Source organism: Hypanus sabinus, chromosome 4, assembly GCF_030144855.1.
Source record: "Hypanus sabinus isolate sHypSab1 chromosome 4, sHypSab1.hap1, whole genome shotgun sequence".
Classification (NCBI taxonomy): Eukaryota; Metazoa; Chordata; class Chondrichthyes; order Myliobatiformes; family Dasyatidae; genus Hypanus; species Hypanus sabinus.
The window spans coordinates 98,161,329-98,180,189 of NC_082709.1; the positions used below are offsets into that span (position 1 = coordinate 98,161,329).

Here is an 18,861-nt window from a genome sequence, read left to right on the forward strand (position 1 = left end):
CTCATCCTTAATAATAGACTCTAACACTTTCCTAGCCACTGAGATTAGGCTAACTAGCCTATTATTTCCTTTCTTTTGCCCCCCTCCCTTCTTAAAGAGTGGAGTGACATTTGCAACCTTCCAGTCCTCTGGGATCATGCCAAAATCAATTGATTCTTGAAAGATCATGACCAATGCATCAGTTATCTCTTCAGCAACCTCTCTCAGGACTCTGAGATGGAGTCCATCTGGTCCAGGTGACATCCACCTTAAGACCTTTGAGTTTACCTTGTAATAGCAATGTCCTTTGTAATAGCTTTGTCCTACTCCCTGACACTCATGGACCTCTGGCACACTGGTGGTCTCTTCCACAGTGAAGACAGATACAAAGTTCCAATTCAGTGCATCTGCCATTTCTTTGTCTCCCATTACCAACTCACCAGCATCATTTTCCAGTGGTCCAATATCAACTCTCACCTTCCCTTTACTCTTTATATAACTGAAACAAATTTTGGGTTTCTTGCTTTATATTATTGGCTAGTTTGTCCTCATATTTCATCTTTTCCTTCCTTATAGCTTTTTTTAGTTGCCTTTGGTTGGATTTTAAAAACTTCTCAATCATCCATTTACTTTGCAACCTTTCCATGGCTTTTATGCAGTCCTTAATTTCCCTTGTTAGCCATGGTTGCCTCGCCCTGCCATTTGAGAACTTCTTCCGTGGGACCTATCTATCCTGCGCCTTGTGAACTATTTCCAGAAACTTCCACCACCTCTGCTCTATCGTCATTCCTGCCATTATCCTCCTCCAACCCACCAGGGCAAGCTCCTCTCTCACCATCTCTAATTCCCTTTATTCCATTGCGATACTTCTCCCTCTCAAATTGCAGTATGAATTCAGTCATTTTATGATCATTGGCTCCTAAGGGTCCCTTTACATTAAGCTCCCTGATAAGATATGGGTTATTACACAGCACCCAATCTCAGATGGCCTTTCCCCGAGTAGACTCAAGCACAAGCTGCTCTAAAAAGCCATTTTGTAGGTATTCAACAAATTCTCTCTCTTGCAATCCAACACCAACCTGATTTTCCCAATTCCTTTGCATATTGAAGTCATCCATTACAATTGTGTAATTACCCTTATTACATGCCTTTTCCAGCTCCCTTTGTAATCTCACCTCCACATTTTGGCTACTATATATGATTCCCATAATAGTTTTTTTTACCCTTCACTTCACACACAAAGATTCGACATTCTCTGACCCTATGTCACCTCTTTCTAAAGATGTAATTCCATCTCTTACCAACAAAGCCACACCACTGCCTATGCCTTCCCGCCTGTCCTTTCAATACAAAGTATATCCTTTGATGTTAAGCTCCCAACAATGGCCTTCTTTCAGTCATGACTCAGTGATATTCACAATGGCATACTGACAAATCTCAAATGGTGCCGCGAGTTTGTCCACCTTGTTCTGAATGCTATGCACATTTAAATACAGCACCTTCAGTCCTACATTCTTTGCCCTTTTGAATGTTGCCTTTGTGGTACAATTTAACCCTTTGCTCTGCATTTGTACCCTATCATTGACTTGTCCTTCCTTACATTCATGTTACACCCATCATCTACTTGTAAACCTGCTGGCTCATCCTCAGCTCTATCATACCGGTTCCCATCCCCCTGCCATATTAGTTGAAACCACTCTCAACAGCAGGTTTCATCACATTGCTGTCTGTAAGGAGTTTGTGCATTCTCCCTGTGACTGCATGGCTTTTCTCTGGGTGCTCTGGCTAGCTCTCACATTCCAGATATGTGTGGATTAGAATGTAAATTGTTAACATGGATGTTACTAGGCTGTGCAGACTTGTGGGATGGGAGGGCCTGTTTTCATGTTGTATCTCATAAATAAATAAAAATAGAAGCAGAATTAGGCCACTCAGTGCATTGAGTCTGCTCTGCCATTCCATCAAGGGTGATTTATTATCCCTCTCAACCTTCCTTCTCCCCATAATGCCCTAACTATCAACCTCTGCTTTAAATATACTCAATGACTTGGCCTTCACAGCTGTCAATAGCAATTAATTCCACAGATTTACCACCTGCTGGCTAAAGAAATTCCTCATCTCTGTTCTAAGTGGATGGCTCTCTACTCTGAGGCTGTGCACTCTTGTTTTAGACTCCCCCACTATAGGAAACATTCCTTCCACATCCACTCTGTCTTTCAATATTCAATAGGTTTCAATGAGATCCTCCCTCAGTTTTTTTAAACTCCAGCGAGTGCAGTCCTGGAGCCATCAAACATTTCTAATACATTAACCCTTTTATTCCTGGAATCATTCTCGTGAACCTCCTCTGGACCCTCCCCAATGCCATCACTTCTTTACTCAGATAAGGAGCCCAAAACTGCTCACAATACTCCAAGTGCAGTTTGACCAATGCCTTTTAAAACATCAGCATCACTTCCTAGCTCTTAAATTTTTGTCCTCTTGAAATTAATGGTAACATTGGATTTGCCTTCCTTACCCCAGACTCAACCTGCAAGTTAATCTTTAGGGAATTCTGCATTAGAACTCCCATCTCTGATTTTTGAATTTTCTCCCCACTTATAGAGTAGTCGGCACCTTTATTCCTTCTATCAAAGTGCATGACCATACGCATTCCTGCAATATATTCTATCTGCGCATTCTTCCAGTCCGTCCAAGCCCTTCTGAAAACTCCGCTTCCTCAACAATACCTACCTCTCCACCTGTCTATGCATCATCTGCAAATTTTGTCACAAAGCCATCAATTCTGTCATCCAAATTGTTGTCATATAAAGTGACAAGAAGCAGTCCCAATATCAGCTGTTGTGGAATGACTGGCAGCCAGCCAAAATAGGCCCTTTTTAGCCTAACTCTTTGCCTCCTGCCAGTCAGCCAAACTTCTATCCATGCTAGTATAGTTCCTCTAATTCAATGGGCTCTCAGCTTGTTGAGCAGCCTCATTAAGGCAGCTTGTCAAAGGCCTTCTGAAAATCCAAGTACACAACATCCACAGATTCTCCTTTGTCTATCCTACTTGTTATTTCCTCAAAGAATTCCAACAGATTTGTCAGGCAAGATTCCCCCTTAAGGAAACCATACTGACTTTGGCCTATGTTATCATGTGCTTCCAAGTAGTGTACCCTGTAACCTCATCCTTAAAAATGGACTCCAACATCTTCCCTGCCACTGAGGTCAGACTAACTGGCCTATAGTTTCTTCTCTTCTGCCTTCCTCCCTTCTGAAGGAGTGATGTGACATTTTCAACTTTTCAATCCCTTGGAACCATTCCAGAATCTAGTGATTCTTGAAAGATCATTACCTATGTCTTCACAATCCTTTCAGCCACCTCTTTCAGAACCCTGGGGTGTAATCCATCTGGACCAAGTGAAATATCTATCGTACCTTCAGATCTCTCAGCTTCTTAAGCACTTTCTTCTGAGTAATAGCAACTATACTTACTTCTGCCCCCAACACTCTCAATTTTCTGGTATACTGCTAGTGTCTTCCCCAATGAAGACTGACACAAGAAACTTATTAAGTTCGTCCACCATTTCTTTGTCCTCTATTACTATCTCTCAAGCAGTCTAATATCCACTCTCATCTCTCCTTTGCTCTTTATATAATCTGAAAAAAAATTGGTATTCTCTTTGATATTATTGGCTAGTTTACTTTCATATTTCATCTTTTCTCTCTTTTTGGTTTTTTAGTTGCCTTCTATTGGTTGTTAAAAGCTTCCCAATTTTCTAACTTCTCACCATTTTTTGCTATATTACATGCCCTTTGCTTTTATATTGTCTTTGACTTCCCTTGTCAGCCTGCCTTTCGAATACTTCTTAATCTATCCTGTAGCTTCCAAATTGCCCCCCCCCCAAAACTCCAGTGTTTTACCATCATCCCTGCTAGTGTCCCCTTCCAATCAACTTTGATCTAGTACTTTGAATGATTCCTTGATCATTCCTTGATCAGGTACTAGTATCATTGAATTCAAGGTGAAATCTGAGTTTGATCTCACCTTGGTGCCAATACATGAACATCAAATAAAAAAAAGGCGCTGGAAATCTGAATGTAAACCAGAACATGACAACACTGGAAAAAGTACAGAGAAGATTTATGAGAATGTTGCTAGCCTGAGTTAGAGGGAGGGGTTGTGCAGTCTGGGACCTTATACATTGCACTGTAGGAGACCAAGGGGTGAACTTAAAGAGGTGTATAAAATCATGGGCAGCATAGAAACTAAAAGCAGAGTCTTTTTTTTCCTAGGGAGAGGGAGTCAAACAATAGAGGGCATGGGTTTAGGTTGAGAAGTAAACGATTTAAAAGGGATCTGAAAGGCAACTTCTTCAGGTAGGATTTGCCAGAGCAAGTGGTTGAGGCAAGTACAATAACGACTTTAAAAGACACCTGGTCGGGATATGTGTAAACTGCAGGTAAATGGGAGTAGTTCAGATCGGTCAGCATGAGGGAGTTGGGCCGAAAGGCCTGCTACTGCGCTATATGACGGAAACTGATAACTTGCAGCGTTTCGTCTCCATTGCAGCCGTCTCCTGCATGTTGTGCCCAGACTGGCTGTGGGTGCGCGTTCTCCGGGTCATTGTCCGCACGCAGCTCCACCGAGGAGTGTGGAAGGAAGGCCGCTTCCCCCACATCGGGCGGTCGGAGACATACCGCTGCTGGTGAGAGCGCAGTCTGACCTGCCCATTGCCGGCGAGTGGCTTAGAGTGGAGGAAGGAAGAGCGGCGGATCGGGCAGGCCCACTCCACGGCCACATAGACAGCGAAAGCGGGAAGCCCGGGCTCCGGCTTCGGCTCCTCCCACTCGTCTTTTGGAGTGATTGTGGTTGTTTGTGTGCGTGTCTCCTTCCGAGGGTGCGTTTGTGCCTATCTCTCTGTGTGAGTGAGGGAGAGGGAGAGGGAGATCTGTGTGTGTGTACGCCTGCGAAGGTCTTTGTGCGTGAGTGCCTGCCTACCGTTTCTCTCCGCGCTCTCTTTCTTTATCTCTATCGTTCTTTCTCTATCTTAATTTCAGTGCGGGGTTATCCTATTACATCGGATAAGATTGAACTTTTTTATGCCGATAGGGTTACACTGGTTAGAGTTTGGCAGCGAGACTTATGGATGCCCCATTGTTCTGGCTGGTCGACAGAAGACATCGCTGAATTAGACTGGTTATTACTGCTCAATATTAGGCATCACTGGCCTAAAAGTGCTGTTGGTTACCATCAGTTTCTGCTGGTCAATAACGAGCATCACTCATCTATACTGCTTACTGCTGGTCAACTGGATACCGCCAATCAATAGTAGGCGCGACCGACCACATTTAGCTGATCACTGGTCAGCTGATCACCATGAGGAGCAGAAGTAACTCTGGCGTTCGGCTGGATGGGTATGCGAGGTTGGTGCAGAGGACCATTCTATGCCATCAGGTGGGAGACTGTTTATGTTGATAATTGTTGAAGCAGTAAGAGTTTGACCGCAAAGTGATTTAAATCCAGTCTGAGAGGTCATTCCTGTCGCCTCTGTCCTCATTGCACGCGGTTGTAATCTGCTCAGACGATGCTATTAAGCAGCAAGGGCATCCTTGCACAACGTGTGATATGCAGGGCTATCAGGGGGAGCTGGGAAGGAGGACGTGAAGCGATGTTTGAGCTAACACTGGGAGAAGTCAGCTCTGAGGAGGAAAATGCATGCAACTTCCTGGTTCTGGATAAAAATTCAAAGGGCTCACAGAAATTGTTAGTGTTTGAAACAATGTGATTCCAGCTGAAGTTTATGGTTGTCACAATATACACAGGGTATAAATGCTTGAAGATGAGCTTTTTGCAGTAGTAACACTGAATTACGCGATGAGGACAAACAAATTAACAAATTATGCATAATTTACACATGCACAGAATAAATGTAACATTGTAAAATGTTGCACTACTGGCTCCAGCAGCAAGTTAACCCTTTAGGGAATCCTGCACAAGAACTCTCCAGTGCCTTTGCACCTCTGATTTTTTTGAATTGTCTCTCCATTTAGAATATAGTCTACAACTTTATTCCTTCCCTCAAAGTGTATGACCATACACTTCCCTTTCATCATCCTCCCAATCTAAGTCCTGCAGACTCCCTGCATCCTCAAAATTATCTGCTGCACCACCTATCTTTGATCAACTCCATCATCGAAATCATTGGCACATTAATGTGAAAAGAAGCAGTCCAAATACTGGCCCCTGCAGAACACTAGTCACTGGTAGCCAACCAGAAAAAAACCCCTTCATTCCCACTCTTTGCCTCCTGCCAGTCAGCCAATCTATGCTAGTACCTTTCCTGTAAATACCATGGGCTCTTAGATACAGGTGAGGTAGTCATGGGGACAAGAAATGGGAGATGAACTTAATATATTCAGTCTTTACCGTGGAAGTCACTAGCAGTGTTTCAGAACTCCGTGAGGGTCAGCGAGCAGGAGTGAGTGCCATTGCGATTACAAAGGAGAAAGTGTGAGGTGTGAGGAGAAAGTCAAAGGTCTTAAGGTGGACAAGTCACCTGGACCAGATGGACAACATTCCAGAGTCCTGAAAGAGGTTGCTGAAGAGATAATGGCTGCATTGGTCATGATCTTTTAAGAATCACTTGCTTCTGGCATGGCCCCAGAGGACTGGGAGATTGCAAATGTCACTCCACTCTTTAAGAAGGGAGGAAGGCAAAAGAAAGGAAATTATAGGCCAGTTAGCCTAACATCAGTGGTTGGGAAAGTGTTGGAGTCTATAAAATAAAGGACAAGGTTTTGGAATACTTGGTGACTAATGATAAATTAAGTCAATGTCAGCATGGTTTCTGTAAAAGGTAATCTTTCCTGATAAATCTGTTAGAATACTTCGAGGAAGTAACCACAGTGTGGACGAAGAAGATTTACTTGGATTTTCAGAAGGCATTTGATAAGGTGCCTCACATGAGGCTGCTTAACAAGATAAAATTCTATGGTGTTACAGGAAATATACTGGCATAGATAGAAGAAGGGCTGACAGGCAGGAGGCAGCGAGTGGGAATAAAAAGGGGCCTTTTCTGGGGTTCTTCAGGGGTCGGTATTGGGACTGCTACTTTTCACATTGTTTGTCATGATTTAGATAGCGGAATTGATGGCTTTGTGGCAAAGTTTGCGGATGACAGGAAGATTGGTGGAGGGGTAGGTAGTGTTGAGGAAGCAATACGATTGCAACGGGACTTTGACAAATTGGAAGAATGGGCAAAAAAGTGGTAGATAGAATACATTGTTGGGAAATGTATGATAATGCATTTTGGTACTATTATCTAAGTGGGGAGAAGGTTCAAACATCAGATGTGTAGAGGGACTTGGGAGTCCTTGTGCAAGACTCCCAGAATGTTAATTCACAGGTTGCGTCTGTAGTAAAGAAGGCAAATGCAATGTTGGCATTTATTTCAAGAAAAATAGAATATAAAAATAAAGGCATAATGATGAGCCTTTAGTATTGTCAACAGTTTTGGGCCCTGTATCTCAGAAAGGATGTGCTGTCATTGGAGAGGGTCCAGAGGAGGTTCAGGAGGATGACTCTGGGAATGAAGGTGTTAACATACTAGGAGTGTTCAGCAGTTCTGGGCCTGAACTCGCTGGAATTTAGAAGAATGCTTGGCAATCTCATTGAAACCTACCGAATGTTGAAAAGACTAGGTAAGGTGGATGTGGAGAGGGTGTTTCCTCTGGTGGGACTATCCAGAACTAGAGGGCACAGCCTCAAAAATTGAGGGAAGACCTTTTAGAACAGAAGTAAGGAGAATTTTTTTTTAAGCAGAGTGCCACAGACTGCGGTGTAGGCCAAAGTCCATGGGTTTATTCAATGCGAAAATGAGATTCCTGATTGGTCAGGCATCAAGGGGTATGGTGAGAGGGCAGGTGTATGGGGTTAAATGGGACCCAGGTTCAGCCATGATGGAATGACAGAGCAGACTCGATGGGCTAAATGGCCCAATTCTGCTCCTATGTCTTATGGTCTTATCTGTGAAGCAGCTCACTCCAATACTGAACCTGTGGAACACCACTTGTCATCTGCAGCCAACCAGGAAAGGCCTCCTTTATTCCTACTCTTTGCCTCCTGCCAATCTGCTATCCATGGCAATATCTTTGATAGAGGATTATGGGCCAAATGTGGGGAGATGGGATGCAGTCTGCACGGATGAGTTGGCGGGCTGTAGGGTCTGCTTCTGTGAGCAGGTTCTGAGTTGCTGAGTCAGCTACAGGTGCAGACTCTTCGACTGTACTGCAGCATTTCTGAGCAGTGATCCCAGTAGAGATGTAGGGCCCCTTTAAGAACCTCCAACTGGGCTTGCAGTGGGAGGAAGGTTTACTGGAAGGCTATTATATTTCTGGGGAGCTGAAATCTAGGCTTGTCCCCTGACTGTGTACATTAAAATTGGATTGTTCTGGGACTAAAGTTTGCAGTGCTGAGGGGTTGTGTAAAATGCAGATCAGAGTTGTGTGGCACAGAATAAATAATTGACTTTAGGCAGGAAGCCACGTGAGGCTGGTTTTACATCAACGTTAGAGCTGCAGTGAGGAAGGAGATGTGATCAAAAGGCATAAGAGACTGCTTCCTTGAACTAGTCAATACAAGGATTAAAAGAGCAGGGCAGTTATGATGGAAATGTAAACGGAGTTGGTGCATTCACAAATTAGGCTGTTCTTGTCACACATTGCATCATCAGCGACCCAGGTGAGGGGGGAGTTGATGGGAATATGGGGTGAATAAAATGTGATTGATATGGAATGAAGGGTCTGTTCTTGTGTAGCCTGACTCTGTGACTCTATAAATCCAATTGGAGACTCTATAAATCCCACTGGAGAGTGTGGAGAGGAGATTCACCAAGATGTTACCAGGACTGGAGTGTTGTACCACTGATGGAAGATTGGATGAGCTGGAGTTAACAATGAAGTTAACATGAGTGTATCAATTCAGCTTTCAGAGTCATTCACTGCATCCCCAGGCTTCATTCTACTAAGAAACAATCTCCAAAATGGAGGTGAATTTATTAAGAGAGATGCATCACGAAAATAGATCCTTCGGCCCACCTTCAGCCATACATTTACACTAAACTGTTCTCATCACCCCCTCCACCCCAGATTTTAATCCCTCCCTAACCTGATAGGGACAATTTACAGTGACCAACCCACCTGTCTTTGGGCTGTTGGAGGAAACTGGAACACCTGGGGAAGCTTTCACAGACACCAGGAGAACATTCAAACTCCACACAGACAGCACTGGAAGTCAAAGATAGAATCTCTGCTGCTGTGAGTCAGCTGCACCACAATATGATACAAGACTGGGCCTACAGAAGAGATCATACCTGAATGGATTTACAGACCCTTGCAACCGGCTGTTTACTGAGGATAATAAACTCCATGTGCCATCCTAAAGCAATAGGATTCTGAAGACATCTAATGAAACCCAGAACAAGTGAAGATTTTTTTAGCATTGTTCTTTGTAAAAAAATAATAATTTATTCAAGACTGCTATTTGTCACTTTTTAGGAACAGGAGTAACTGCCTTCAGGACCCTGAACCACAGATCAGGATTGGAAATCCTGCCCCAGGAATGGGATCTTTTCTGACTATAGCTGGTGTGTCTAACAGCTGCTGATGCTGCTCGATGATTTGCTTATTCCAGCCTTGCTGTTTGAAGGGGACATGGCGTGTACTGTCCATGTGTACACCACATCTTGTCTGGAGCCAGGGAATGTGGAGTGGGGTGACTGGAGCATGATCATAGCCTTTTACTGTCTAGTTCATTATCGAAAATGTATGAGTAATGTCTAATATAACATCAGTCAATTGAAAAAGCATTAGCTTTAGTGGGAATGGGAACAGTTCAGGCTGGGTTCAGTTGTAATCAAAGTTCAGCAGGTAAAGTTGTAATTGAACAGTGCAAGGGAGAAGTTGAAAGTGTAAATGTTTCAGCTCCAGTCCAGGTACAATCAAGAGGGTGAAGATAGGGGTAATCATGTTGTGGTTATATTTGATGTAGAATGAGGGGGGTTCTCATTGAAATCAGCGAACATTGAAAGGCCAAGATAGACTAGAAGCACATATGACAGTAGTGTTTGAGAGGTACAGTAATATCAAGGCAAGTCACTTTTATTATCATTTTGACCATAACTGCTGGTACAGTACATAGTAAAAATGAGACGTTTTTTCAGGACTATGGTGTTACATGACCCAGTACAAAAACTAGACTGAAGTACGTAAAAGAATGACACAGAAAAAAAAACAACTACACTAGACTGCAGACCTACCCAGGAGTGCATAAAGTGCACAAAGTGCAGGCATTACAATAAATAATAAACAGGACAATAGGGCAAGGAGTCAGTCCAGGCTGTGGGTGTTGAGAGTCTGATAGCCTGGGGGAAGAAACTGTTACATAGTCTGGCTGTGAGAGCCCAAATGCTTTGTTGCCTTTTCCCAGATGGCAGGGGGGGAGAAGAGTTTGTATGAGGGGTGCATGGGGTCCTTCATAATGCTGTTTGCTTGTGGATGCAGTGTGTAGTGTAAATGTCCGTGATGGCGGGAAGAGAGACCTTGATGATCTTCTCAGCTGACCTCACTATCTGCTGCAGGGTCTTGCGATCCGAGATGGTGCAATTTCCGAACCAGGCAGTGATGCAGCTGCTCAGGATGCTCTCAATACAACCCCTGTAGAATGTGATGAGGATGGGGGGTGGGAGATGGACTTTCCTCGGCCTTCGCAGAAAGTAGAGATGCTGCTGGGCTTTCTTTGCTATGGAGCTTGTTGAGGGACCAGGTGAGATTCTCCACCGGGTGAACACCAAGGAATCTGGTGCTCTTAACGATCTCTACCAAGGAGCCGTCGATGTTCAGCGGGGAGTGGTCGCTCTGTGCCCTCCTGAGCTCAACAACCATCTCCTTTGTTTTGTTCACATTAAGAGACAGGTTGTTGGCTCTGCACCAGTCTGTTAGCTCCTGCACCTCCTCTCTGTAAGCTGACTCATTGTTCTTGCTGATGAGACCCACCACGGTCGTGTCATCGGCGAACTTGATGATGTGGTTCGAGCTGTGTGTTGCAGCACAGTCGTGGGTCAGCAGAGTGAACAGCAGTGGACTGAGCACACAGCCCTGGGGGGCCCTGTGCTCAGTGTGATGGTGTTGGAGATGCTGCCTCCAATCCGGACTGACTGAGGTCTCCCAGTCAGGAAGTCTAGGATCCAGTTGCAGAGAGAGGCGTTCAGGCCCAGTAGGCTCAGCTTTCCAATCAGTTTCTGAGGGATGATTGTGTTGAATGCTGAACTGAAGTCTATGAACAGTATGTGTCTTTTCTGTCCAGGTGGGAATAAATTTGCAGGGAATGAGGAAATGTGGATCTTGCATAAACATTTATCATTAGCTTGCCACAGCCATTGTGGGCATAGGGCCTGGGCCTGTGCGGTACTGTTCCATGTGAGCTCGATATGTGGTGTAGATAGGGGCCTGTTTCCATGCTGTCCAATTCTGACTCAGAACCCCTAGAATGACAGTGCAAGAGAGAAAGTGGAGAAAGCAAGTTGCACAGTGGTAATAGGAGTGAGAGAAGGGTGCATTGCACAAAGTTCAGCTGAGAGGTAAGAAAAGGAAATACCATAGGTAAGGTGTACTTGAGGAGAGATTGGATGCAAAATGAAAACAGGGATCCAAGAGTATTCTGCAGAATCACCAGGAGAGTGGTAGGGTGAATCAGCAATTAAGTTGATTTATGGGGCAGAGGGCATGGCACCAAGGAAGATTGTGCTGGAGTCTCAAAGGAAGATCAAGTGCCGGGGATGTATAAATGGAATTTGCACAGACCCCCAACTATAACCTTCCAAACATTTGCAGATCTGACACTAGTACCTGAGAACTGGGATATTGTTCTTGAACCCAGCAATGATAGGCTATTCAGTTTAGGCTCAATCAGGAAAATTATCGAAATTTATATCAGTTACTGAATTGGTATTACCCTGGACAAATGTGAATTGATTAGAAAAAGCCAGCATTGACTTGTTGCTTAGAAAGATGAAAAATTTTTTTGATGAGGTTTCGCAGGGATCAATACAGGGAGCATTTTGTATATTAAACTCCAACAGGCCTCAAATTGGCTTGTTAGCGATGGGCCGAATGGCCTACTTCTGCTCCTATATCTTATAGAATCCTGTGTACTAGAAGAGACTGTGGTAGAAAATTGGCCAAGCTTTGGAAACAGTAGTGAAAGGTTGTTTATCAGACAGGAGGGAAGTATTCCTCGAGGTTTGGTCTGAGCACACTGTTTTTCTTTGTGGATGTTAATGTAGACAGTACAATTTCCAGATTTGCAAATGGCACAAAGCCTGGGAAGATATCAATACTGAGGAGGACATTGAAAGACCAGGAGCTATTGTCAGACTGCTGGATTGGATGGGCAGCTGGCAGTGTTGCACAGAAAGTGGGACATTTTATTTTGGAAAACTGATAAAGTGGAAAGCTCAAGCAGTCGAGGGACAGAGAGGTGCATGTGCTTGCAGGGAAAGGACAGCTCGAGAAAGTTGCTTAAAAAAAAAGTTTATGACATTCTGGGATTGAGAAATAGACAATAAAGCAACAGGCCTTTCAGTGAAGATATCTGTGCCAAACATGATGCCAAGTTTAACTAAATCTCTTCCTGCACACAATCTATATCCATCCATCTATATACATTTTCACATGCCTATCAAACAGCCTCTTAAACACCACTATTGAACCTGTTTCCATCACTCCCTTTGTAGTCATTTAGGACGATGTAAAACAAAAACTTGCCCCAAAGATCTCCTTTAAATTTTCCCTCTCTCACTTTAAATGCATATCCTCTAGTATTTGACAATTTTACCCTGTGAAAAAGATTCTGTCTCCTGTGTCTAGTACACGAGCAAGGAAGTGATGAACTTTTGTAAAATATTGATTTGCTGGGGTATAGTGTCCAATCCCTGCCTTTGCACTGTAGGAGAGATATGAAGGGTTGAGTGAGGGTGCAGAAGAGATTTACTAAATGATCCCAGTGCTGAGGGACTTGAGTTGCATAGAGAGATTGAGCAAGCTGGCACTGTTCCCACTGGTACCAAGAAAATTGTGAAGGAGTGTGATAGAGGATTTTAAAATCACAAAGGGTCCAGAGAGAGTAAATAGAGAAACTATTCCTATTAGTTAAAAGGTAGCTGGTTAAAAACAACCAAAGCGAGCTGAGGAAAAGTTTAATACACAGTAACTAGTCAGGATCTGGCATGCAGTATCTGGGGCAATGCTGCTGGCTGTGCCGAAAGTACAGAGTTAGAGTTTGCAGGGCTCTGAGGAGAGAGTGGAATTAGATTGCTCTCACAGATATTGGGCTGTATTGGTTTATTATTTTAATATTTGCCGAGGTACAGTTGGGAAACTTTGCCCACATGCCACCTAGACAGATCATAGGTACATCAGGAGTAGGATGAAGAATATAGTGTTGTCTTTGCAGAGTGTTGTGCAGGTAGGTATGAGAATTGTAGTTAAGGTGCTATCAAATCTATTAATAAATTGATAGCAGGACACAGTGAAAACTATTTTGTATGCTATCCATTCAAATAATTTTACAACAGCACTTTGAGGGTCTACGAGAATAAGAGTGCGGAATATAGTGTTGCAGATATAGACAGTGTAGAGCGGAAGACAAAATGCAAGACCATTGAGGTCAAGAATCTATGTTATTGTACTAGGCGACTGTTCAATGATCTTGTAGAAGCTGTTCGAGTCCAATAGTACTTACTTTCAGGCTTTTATATCTTTTGCCCATTAGGAAGGGGGAGAAGTTGAAAATATCTGGAATAAATGGAGTGTTTGGTGATGTTGGCTGCTTTACTGAGGCAGCGAGAAGTGGTAACAGAATCCAGAGAGGGGAGGTTGGTTTCTGTGATGGCCATAACTCACAGAAAATTAGTCTCTGCCCAAAATGCCAACAGTTCATTTCACTCCATAGACACTGCCTAACCTGCTGAGGTGTCACTCCAGATTCCCAGCATCAACAGTCTCTCGTGTCTCCACAACTTTCTGCAGTATCTTGCAGTTCTGAGTAGAGCAGTTACCATAGCAAGCCCTACTGCATCTGGATGGGATCCTCTCTATGGCGATTGATAAAAATGGGCATTTTAAAACATTTGTTGGATGTGGCTGTTGTTCAGAATGTCCACCCATTTGTTGCCCATCTCATGGGGTACGGAAGTGTTGAGGGTCAATCACATCAGTGAATCTTGAGGTGCACATCGATTAGAGTTGGTCGAGATAGCAGGACTTAATTTAAATGTCTTTATGTATGGTTCCTTACTCTGATGCACTTTTCCTGAATGAATATCTGATTTTTTTTTTGAGTTTAAACTCCCTGTTGCCTGGTTACTGTGTTTCAAACTGATGTCTCTGGAACAATCTGGAGCCTTCCCATAACTTAAACTGTGCACATACTGTCCGATGTTTAATAATTGACCATGTTAAGGTGAATCTATTGAAATAGATTATTTTTAATGTAGCCATTTTAATTAACATCTTGATATTTTCAGAACCCAGTCACGGGACTGTTGCCAGCGAGTGTGGATCAGAAGGATGCCTGGGTGAGAGACAACGTGTACAGTATTCTGGCTATCTGGGGCCTGGGATTAGCCTACCGCAAGAATGCTGACCGAGATGAAGATAAGGCCAAAGCTTATGAACTCGAGCAGGTCAGTTGTGGTGAGAAAGGAAATATTAATGAAAGAAACAGGAATACACATCATTCACATCATCAGCAAGCTACATCATTTATTTCCTCTCTAAACCTCATACCAATAGATTCATGGCTTCAGGTAGCATGGTTTTATTGAATGCCTTTCATAGCGGATACAATTCCTATAAAAAGAATTCACCCCCTCCATGGAAATTTTCACATTTTATTGTTTGGCAACATTGAATCAGTAGATTTAATTTGACTTTTTTGAAACTGATCAACAGAAAAGACTCATGTAAAAGTGAAAACAAATTTCTATAAATGAGTGTAAATTTGTTACAATTATTAAATATAATAGATTGCATAATTATTCACCCCCTTCAAGTCTGTATTTAGTAGACTTACCTGTGGCAGCAATTACAGCTTTGCATCTGTGTGGATAGGTCTCAATCAGCTTTTAACATCTGCTCTGGACTGCAATTTTTCACCCATTCTTCTTTACAAAACTGCTCAAGCTCTGTCGGATTGCACAGGGATCCTGAGTGAACAGACCTTTTCAAGTCCAGCCACAAATCCTCAATTGGATTGTGGTCTGGACTCTGACTTGGCCACTCCAGGACATTAACTGTTTTTAAGCCATTCCTGTATAGCTTTAACTTTATGTTTGGTGTCATTGTCTTGCTGGAAGACAAATCTACTCCCAAGTCGCAGTTCTCTACCAGGAATACACTGTATTTTGCTTCATTTTACCCTCTGCTTTCATGCCTTCCAGGGCCTGCTGCAGTGAAGCATCCCCACAGCGTGATGCCGTGACGCATCCCCGCAGCGTGATGCCGTGACGCATCCCCGCAGCGTGATGCCGTGACGCATCCCCGCAGCGTGATGCCGTGACGCATCCCCGCAGCGTGATGCCGTGACGCATCCCCGCAGCGTGATGCCGTGACGCATCCCCGCAGCGTGATGCCGTGACGCATCCCCGCAGCGTGATGCCGTGACGCATCCCCGCAGCGTGATGCCGTGACGCATCCCCGCAGCGTGATGCAGCCACCACCATGCTTCACGGTAGGGATGTTGTGTTTTTGATGATGTCTGGTGTTTAGTCAGATGGCCAAAACTCAGTTTTTGTTTCATCAAATCATAGAAACTTCTGGCAAACTGAAGCCGAGATTTCACATGAGAATATTTCAACAGTGGCTTTATCTTTGCCCCTCTCCCATAAAGCTGCAACATGTGAAGCATCCAGGCAACAGTCATTGTACGTGCAGTCATTTCAACACAGAAGTTTGTAACTCCTCCACAGTTGTCATAGGTCTCTTGGTGGCCTTCCTCACTAGTCCCCTTCTTTCATGGTCACTCAGTTTTTAAGAATGGCCTGCTCAGGCAATTTACAGCTATGTTGTATTCCTTCCATTTTTTGATGATTGATTTAACTGTACTCCAAGGGATATTCAGTGACTTGGAACTGTTCTTGTATCAATCTCCTAACTACTACTCTTGACTCCATGGTGTAGGTTTTTGCCAGGATACTGACTGTCCAGCTTTTGGACCTTCCAGATCCGGGTGTATTTTTACTACAATCAATTGAAACACCTTGACTGTACAGAAGTGATGTCCATTTAACTAATTATGTGACTTCTAAAACCAATTGGCTGCACCAGTGATCATCTGGTGTGTTATATTAAAGGAGTGAATACTTACGCAATTCATTTTTTTTATTTGTAATTAATCTTGATCACTTTGTAGAGATCTGTTTTCACTTTGACACAAAAGAATCTTTTTCTGTTGATCAGTGTCAAAAAAAAACAAATTAAATCCACTATGATTCAATGTTGTAAAACACCAAAACGTGAAAACTTCCAAATACTTTGTAATCAGCTCTGTAATTCCAGGTGTTGATTCATGCCCTGGGCTCACCTGCTTTTCCTATGAAACTTCTTGCATTGAAGTACATTGTTAATGTGGGAAGTAAACAATTCAAACTTTAGACCCTTGGTTACATCTATTGCAGTTATGAACATCTATAATCAGAGTCAGGTTTATTGTCACTGATATTTGATTTGCGGCGGTAGCACAGTGCAGGCATAACAGATTTCCATTAGCTGCAATAAAGGTAAATAGTGTGAAGGAGGAACAGTTCATGGAGCATCCAGAAATCTGATGGCAGAGGTGAAGAAGGTGTTTTTAAAGTATTGAGTGTGTCTTCAGGCTCCTGTAACTCCTCCCTGATCGAGTGATGAGAAGAGGGTATGGATGGTGAGGGCCCTTGATGGATGCCACCTTCTTATTTTTGCCAGGAAAAACATTGATTTTTTGTATCAGTTTTGGAGGATGGGTTGTCCAATTAAAATTAGTTAATTTGCTCTGCAATTTAAAGCTATTTCCTGCCATTATATTGAAGAATGAATGACCAACCCAAGATGAAATGATATTAGGAAGGCTTCTCCAGGAATTGTGGGAAAGGTCGCATCTTCTTTTGGGTAAATTATTTTGAATGAATGGTGAGAGTTTACCACTCCTGGCTGGTACTCCTGCCCTTCAGCATCATTGACACAGATTGTCCAGTCACTACCTCATCCCCACTGGGGCTTTGTTTCCTCCCACAGTCCAGTTGGTAGGTTAATTGGTCATTGTAAATTGTCCTGTGATTAGGTTGCTTTGAACATCTCAAGAAATCCTTGGGATTGGCAGTTCACTGATTGGGTCTGTTTTGCCACTTGGTTCTGGCCAACTTGTTGCTCAACTTGTTTTCCATAGATCTGTACAGAAAGTTGAGAGGGTGTACTTACCTACTCTTAAATTGCATGAACTCGTTCCATGCCACGAGTCGGGAGAACTGGTGGGCACCCTGGTTGCTAATTTATGCATCCCCAATAATATCTGTTAGGTTGATAAGTTCGGATGTGATTGCCGAGTTTCAGACACATTGTGACGACGAATGCTTGCTGCCTGCAGAGCTATGGTTCTTCCTATGATCCAGTGCCTCATCCTTTTTTGGAAGTGCCTGCTCTACTAACGGTCAGTCGGGTCTTATGTCTCAAGTTAGGATGCCACTTACTGCACCCCTACCAAAGCTCCCCGACGACCTCTATTTCCCCTAACGCCTCTTTAGGGCATGTAACCACCCCTGCTGGTAATCACAATTCTAAGCTCATAGAATCAAAGATAAAGTTAATTCTCATTCAATGATACATGAATATAGAAAAACTGAAGTGTTCCACAAGGTGCAATACACATCACCAACAGCACACATGGTCATGATAGCAGAAAAGAGTCACAAAAACTACAGCCTAAGTGGCACGGCCTGTAGACAGATAGTACATGGGATGTTGTCCTACTCCAGCTTGTTCTTCCACTGAGGAAATACCACTTTGGAGTGCTGATTGAACAGTGGAGAGGCCAGCCCCCAACCTAGTGCAGATTCCAGTGCACCCAGAGGTCTCCGCTCTCCAATACCACCTCTGTCTCCTCTCCTGGACCTGCTGCAACAGACAACCCCATGGCAGGTGGGCCGAGACCGTGTCACAACCATTTCCCCTCCGTCATTCTCCCCAGTAAACTGAACTTGTAGTATTCTACATTACCAATGCCCAACAAGGTCTTGTGATCACATGAAATGTCCAAGACAATCATTCCCTCCATTTGTTGGAAGGTGCACTGCCTGGCAATGGTACACCACCAGCTCGGGTGACAACACAAAGGTATGCAATAATCCAGCTCCATCTCTATTGAGCAACTCACTGACGGTGTAGACCTGCAGTATTTGATGTTCTTGATATCCAGCAGTGTCTTGCAATCATAAGGACATGAAGTATGAATGATTACATGAATAAGGACATGAAGTATGCTTGGACCGGGATTGGTCACTACAGCCATCTTTTCATGCTTTGCAATAACATGCCCTTAAGCCAAACCTGCCCATGCTGTCTGTGTAGCCCAGTGAGTTTGGAACATCCACCCAAGCATTCTAACATCTACCCTTGTACTCTCTCAGATGGCTTTAAAATTTTGTAATGCGCTTGCCTCAACCATAATTTCTGTCAGCTCACTCCAAATATACATCACCCTTGGTATAAAGAAACTGCCCCAGATGTCCCTTTTAAATCTCTTGCCTGACATAAAGCTATGTCCTATTGTTGTTATGCAACACACAAAATGCTGGAGGAACTCAGCAG

The 18,861-nt window shown here is 43.5% G+C and overlaps 2 protein-coding genes across 2 annotated transcripts in view; one reads left to right on the top strand and one right to left on the bottom strand.

Annotated features, from left to right (window-relative positions):
* The window catches only part of LOC132393017 (lysosome membrane protein 2-like), a 525,473-nt gene extending 520,954 nt beyond the window's left edge, over positions 1-4,519 (bottom strand). The window contains exon 1 of the mRNA XM_059967708.1: positions 4,399-4,519. Within this exon, the coding sequence (XP_059823691.1) occupies positions 4,399-4,455 (57 nt within the window). The 5' untranslated portion in view covers positions 4,456-4,519. The remainder of the gene's footprint in view (positions 1-4,398) is intronic.
* A 15-nt stretch (positions 4,520-4,534) lies between these two features.
* Positions 4,535-18,861, top strand: part of LOC132393015 (phosphorylase b kinase regulatory subunit alpha, liver isoform-like) — a 221,448-nt gene continuing 207,121 nt past the window's right edge. Inside the window, exons 1-3 of the mRNA XM_059967706.1 lie at positions 4,535-4,862; positions 5,075-5,419; positions 14,547-14,705. Coding sequence (XP_059823689.1) covers positions 5,342-5,419; positions 14,547-14,705 — 237 coding nt within the window. The 5' untranslated portion in view covers positions 4,535-4,862; positions 5,075-5,341. The remainder of the gene's footprint in view (positions 4,863-5,074; positions 5,420-14,546; positions 14,706-18,861) is intronic.